Below are 6,201 nucleotides of genomic sequence, written 5' to 3'. Positions count from 1 at the left end.
CACATCTGAAGTAAATAGCTAACAAAGTCAAAAATATATTCACTCAGCATACGGGATGAGCACTGGGTGTTATACTATATGTTGGCAAATTGAACACCAATAAAACATAAATTTATTAAAAAATATACTCAGACTTCTTGGTAATAGAATAGTTGCAAAGTGATACTCCTTGGCATATTTCTTCATGCATATTAGGCACATTTTTTCCCAGTGAATACAATGGGCAAGACAGTACTGTGAAATATATGTCTTAAAAAATGCCGTCATAAGGTAATATTTACCTCTATGGACCTGGATCCTTCTAATAAATACAAAACAAGCTAAATGCACCCTACCTGAAAAATTTTTAAAAATGCTGTCACTCCACGGCTCACTTCCAAGCCTAATACTGTTTTCCTACTCCCCTTAGCTGTAAAACTCCTTAAATATGTTCTAATTTCACCAAGACCACTAAGTTCCCCATTCCTTTCTCTGTCTCATTCAACTGGATTCCCATTCCCACTACATATCAACAGTGATTCCTCTATTGCTGAGTCCAACTAGCACTTCTTTTTAAAACATATTAGGTGAATTATTTTTATTTTTTTTGTATTTTTAAATTGGAGTTCGATTTGCTAACATATAGCATATCACCCAGTGCTCATCCCATCAAGTGCTCCCATCAGTGCCCCTCACCACCACCCCAACCCCCCTGCACACCTCCCTTTCCACCACCCCTTGTTCGTTTCACAGAGTTAGGAGTATCTCATGTTTTACCACCCTCACTGATAATTTCACTCATTTTCTCTCCTTTCCCCTTTATTCCCTTTCACTATCTTCTATATTCTCCGAATGAATGAGACCACATAATGTGTGTCCTTCTCCGATTGACTTACTTCACTCAGCATAATACCCTCTAGTTCCATCCATGTTGAAGCAAATGGTGGGTATCTGTCGTTTCTAATGGCTGAGTAATATTTTTAAATTGATAGTCAACAGGTAAACAAACATGCAATCTCATGGCTCTGGGATAGGCTGGTTAGACTCTCAGGTGAAGTCAGGTAAAGGGTCCCAGGTTCCTTCTCTCTGATCCTTTCCTGAAATACCTGCTGAGCTCTCAGACTCACCTGGGTGGGGTCTATAAGGTGAAAGTCCCTGTGTGGAGGGCCCAATTCCTCCCTGGTTGATGAGAGACAGGAGCTCTGTTCCCAGACAGGACAGCAGGAAGCAGTGAAGGGAGGATCCCCAGTCAGACCTAGGAATTCCAAAGGAACAACCATGTCCTGTTCTGCACAAGGATGCGTCACAGTAAGGGACTGCAGTGTAGGAGGCATTTACAGCTCCCTGTGTCTCTCTGCTCATTAGGCACTGTTTCCATTGTTACTCCCACCTCAGAGCATATTATTTCCCCATGGGCCACTGGTCTGGACAGAAAGAAATTTTTTTCCTGCCAATTCTCTGTTCCCAGGAGACTAGATTAGAAGTCAGGTGAATTCAGTTTTTATTACTTCTTCTCCATGATCTTGCCTGCCTTCTAGAGCTGTAATCGCCTTGCATCTTATTCCAATTTTGAGTTCATGTTTTCTCCAAATCTAAGACGGAGGAACCTGTTTAATCAGGTCTGATGGACCCCCAAAGTACTGTCTTATGCCAGAGAAGATCTCGTGATAGCTCTAGAAAATTGCTATTTCTCTCTTTAAGAAGAGAGAGAGGTATCTTAATTTGCTATAACCATATGGATACTGTGTCCTGGTCTTTGTGATGTTTCTGACAAATCAATTAGGTAATTCATGCTTATAACACAAATTCAGAGCTTCAATTTAGTGCTCCATTTAAAAAAGTTTGTTGAGCACCAGGTGTTCTACCCAACGGACAAATTATTGAACACTAAAAAAATATACCTCTACTATATCCCCCCCACAAAAATTTTCCTGGCAGATTAAAACACTAATTGGAAAAACATAACATTATTAGAAAAAAATATAGGAAAATGTGTTTATGACCTTGGAGTTGAAATGCTTTTATTAAATAATGTGTAAAGAATGAATAAAATATATATCACATACGATTTTAAAGTCTCTTAATTATGAGATATTTAGATCTTTTTAGGCTTCATACACTGAGCTTAGAATCCTATATCGATTGTTTTTTCATTTTTACAAGAGTCCACACTGTAAGGACTATACTGTAGTGAACTTTAATCTATACTTGTTTTTTTTGATAAATTTAATTTTATTGGGGTTCAATTTGCCAACATACAGAATACACCCAGTGCTCATCCCGTCAAGTGCCCCCTTCAGTGTCCGTCACCCATTCACCCCCTGCCCTCCTCCCATTCCACCACCCCTAGTTCGTTTCCCAGAGTTAGGAGTCTTTATGTTCTGTCTCCCTTTCTGATATTTCCCACACATTTCTTCTCCCTTCCCTTATATTCCCTTTCACTATTATTTATATTCCACAAATGAATGAGAACATATAATTCTCAATGAATTGTCCTTCTCCGATTGACTTACTTCACTCAGCATAATACCCTCCAGTTCCATCCACTTTGAAGCAAATGGTAACTCCAGGATCCTAATGTGTAGAACAATCCCCATGATCAGCTACAACAACAAGGACATCAAAGTCTGCATTCTCATAAAGAGCAGTTAAGGTAATGGTATACATATATATAATGGTAAAGGTAATGGTAAAGAATGATCACAGAGTGAAGCACAGTGGTCTCAGATTTTCCTCTGTTATAAACTTATATAAATACTTGTGATTGCCAAGAGTAGATTTTCCATAGGAATAGTATTCAGTCAAACAGAACAAAAAATACTCATTATGATATATTTTATGTGAAAAGAAATTATTCTTAGCAGATCCATATAGTCCTTTGAAATAAGTGAGAATTTCCAAATATTTCACATCCAAGGTTAGGAATAGCATTGAGGGAGTAGGGAATGACAAAGGGAATATCTCTTTTGTATCAGAGATACCACAATGCTTAATAAATTGAGTTACATATATTGTACAAAAGGTTGAAATTTAAAAAAAAAAAGAAATTTCAGGAAAAAAAAATAGAAGAGGAGCACTCCACTTTCACAATCTGATCAAAGAATCCAATGTTTGGCTCAGGCTTCAGGTCCTGCAATCATGGGCACTTCTTCAGCCCCAGAACGATTGGCCTTTTTAGAGCTGGCATCCCAGAAAATCTCATCAAAGCCTCCTTTATGTCTCTGTTCCTCAGGCTGTAGATGAAAGGGTTCATCAGGGGTGTGACCACTGTGTACATCACTGAGGCCACTGCACTTGAGTGGGAGCTCTGGGTAGCAGCAGAGCTAAGGTACACTCCTAGGATTGTACAATAAAATAAGGAGACAACTGAGAGGTGAGATGCACAGGTGGAAAACGCTTTGTACTTGCCCTGAGCTGATGAGATTCTATGTATGGAGGAAACTATCTTAGAGTAAGAGAAAAGAATCCCAACAAAGGGACCACCAGCCAACAAGACAGCTGCAAAATACATCACCATGTTATTGAGAAAGGTGTCAGAACAGGCAAGTTGGATCATCTGATTGAGTTCACAGAAAAAATGAGGGATTTCCAACTTTGTACAGAAGGACAGCCGCAAGACCATTAAGCTTTCTAACAAGGAATGGAGGATGCTTATAATCCATGACATCAGAACCAATTGCCCACACAGCTGTGGATTCATGATGATCATGTAGTGCAGAGGGTGACAGATGGCCTCAAACCTGTCATAGGCCATCACAGTCAGTAGAAGGACATCTAATCCTGCAAAGAGTATAAAAAAGTATATCTGGCTGATACAGCCTTCATAAGTGATGACTTTGCTCTGAGTCTGGATGTTCCATAGCATCTTGGGGACGGTGGTGGAGGTGAAACAGATGTCCACAAAGGACAGGTTGGTGAGGAAGAAGTACATGGGAGTGTGAAGGTGGGAGTCAGAGCTGACAGCCAGGATGAGGAGCAGGTTTCCAAACACAGTGATCAGGTACATGGAGAGAAAAAGCCCAAATACGAGTGGCTGTAGTTCTACTTCCTCTGAAAATCCCAAAAGAAGAAACTCTGAATCTCCTGTAAGGTTCCCTGGTTCCATGGGTTGAAGGTAACTACCAGGATATAGAAAAGTAAATGATGAATTTTTACAGAAGCAAGCATTAGTAACCTAGCATCAGTGCTACCGCTTACATTTTAGAATCAGGAAATTAGTTTCATTATGTTTATAGCAGCAATGGCCACGATAGCCAAACTGTGGAAGGAGCCTCAGTGTCCAATGAAAGATGAATGGATAAAGAAGATGTGGTTTATGTATACAATGGAATATTACTCAGCCATTAGAAATGACAAATACCCACCATTTGCTTCAACGTGGATGGATCTGGAGGGTATTATGCTGAGTGAAGTAAGTCAGTCGGAGAAGGACAAACATTATATGTTCTCATTCATTTGGGGAATATAAATAATAGTGAAAGGGAATATAAGGGAAGGGAGAAGAAATGTGTGGGAAATATCAGAAAGGGAGACAGAACGTAAAGACTGCTAACTCTGGGAAACGAACTAGGGGTGGTAGAAGGGGAGGAGGGCGGGGGGTGGGAGTGAATGGGTGACGGCACTGGGGGTTATTCTGTATGTTAGTAAATTGAACACCAATAAAAAATAAATTAAAAAAAAAAGGAAATTAGTTTCAAAGTATGCGTGTGGTCTTGTCCCCATTATGGTATCCCTAACACCATTTCTCATCAGGAATTCTGTTTCCATCTGTCTGTTCCTCAAGCATAATGTAGATTCTGTTTTTATTGAGAATATTTTTCATTCCATTAAGGAATACATACTGAATACTGACCATGTTCCAGGCACTGCATAGACCAATGTATATAGAGTGCTGAGGAAAAAAAATGTCCTTATAATTGTATGATGGAGAGAAAATATAAGGAAATACAAATAAACAAATAGCATGTCAGATGGTGAGATAAGCTCTGAAGACAAGGAAAACAGGTATAAAGGAGAGAGTTGATGGGGTGTTATCTTTTTTTTTTACAGGATGTTCACGTAAGACCTACAAAGAGATAACATGTGAACAAGAACTCGAGGGAGATAGGAGGGTAGTGGAGTTTATCTCATGAAGTGTGCATCCATCAAAGCAATAGCCAGGGCCAATTCCCCAGGGAAGCTGTTTGATTAGGAAAACCAAGGATCATGAAAGCCAGGGTGTTGGGAAGAAGCAAGAAGGAGTGTGATGAAAGGTGGTGGCAGTGTGTGTTGAGGAAGGAGGCAGCCATGTACTAAGACTGAAACTTTAAGACACAGGGAAGTCCCTCACTTTATTAATTTTGCAGGATTTTCTTAATTTTGTTATAAATATGTCCTGTGAATCAAAATGGACATACCCATTAGTAATTTCTGTTGATTGAGTTGTGGCCTCTGAAAATGTGAATATGTGTACCCTTGCTCTGAGGACTGCCCTCAGTTCACAACACACACACACACACACATACACACACACACACACACACACACACACACACACACCATGACCCCCCACTGTGGCCTCCTGGGCTACAATTAACATACCTTTTTCACCCCTGGTTATGATAGGTAAGCCAACAGTGGATACAGATCAATCCTGCCAGATTTTGTTAATTTTGTTATATTTTCCCTAAAAATGCAGAAGTGGTACCCAGAATCTACTGTGGACAAATAAAATTGGGGATGCTCATTTTCTGCCTAGTATCAATCTAAAGAAACATGGGCAATTTGCACAGTAAAGACAGAGAAAAAAGAGAAATGGCATGGACATGAGAGGGAAGACAGATCCAATAGTGTAAGTGACCCCTGAGACTGACCAGGAGGAAGAAGAATAGTCTTTGGTTCTGGTGACAGTCCTGACCTCCTTAGATCTTCTTGATGCCCAGCAAAAATAATAAAAGAGTGAAAGCCACAGTAGTCTTATTTTCATGGCGTGAAACATGTTATAGATGGAATGTTCAGAGAGACAAATGAGCAAAAGGTATAAACCAACTCTTTACAACAAGAAATAGAGAAAGTAGAACAGTAGCTGGGCTGTTTAAATATCATGGAGGAGAAGACTTGCTTTGCTGTGGCCAGTGTGTACTTATTTAACTGATCACTGTTTATTCAGCCCAGTGGGGTGAAGCAAGCCCCTTCCTCACTTGTCTTATGTGACGTATTTTCTTTGTTATTCCTGCTCTTTGA

General features: G+C 39.8%; 1 protein-coding gene across 1 annotated transcript; it reads right to left on the bottom strand.

Moving 5' to 3' along the window:
- Positions 1-1,975: 1,975 nt before the first annotated feature.
- LOC140611445 (olfactory receptor-like protein OLF4) lies at positions 1,976-4,084 on the bottom strand. The gene is made up of 2 exons (XM_072788199.1): positions 3,177-4,084; positions 1,976-2,012 (listed from the first exon to the last, which is right to left on the bottom strand). Exons 1-2 carry the CDS (start codon positions 4,082-4,084, stop codon positions 1,976-1,978), a joined length of 945 nt encoding a protein of 314 aa, XP_072644300.1.
- Between the last annotated feature and the right edge of the window lie 2,117 nt (positions 4,085-6,201).

Source organism: Canis lupus, chromosome 19 (genome assembly GCF_048164855.1).
Source record: "Canis lupus baileyi chromosome 19, mCanLup2.hap1, whole genome shotgun sequence".
Lineage (NCBI taxonomy): Eukaryota > Metazoa > Chordata > Mammalia > Carnivora > Canidae > Canis > Canis lupus.
The sequence above is the reverse complement of the archived record's forward strand: the minus strand, read 5'-3'. Positions and strand labels throughout refer to the sequence as shown.

Excerpts from the sequence above, each read along its gene's own strand:
- LOC140611445 (XM_072788199.1), bottom strand. The coding sequence starts at position 4,084 with ATGGAACCAGGGAACCTTACAGGAGATTCAGAGTTTCTTCTTTTGGGA. Across the intron at positions 2,013-3,176 it reads ATAAAGGAGGCTTTGATGAG|ATTATTTAATAAAAGCATTT; the intron begins ATTTTCTGGGAT and ends CATTCTTTACAC.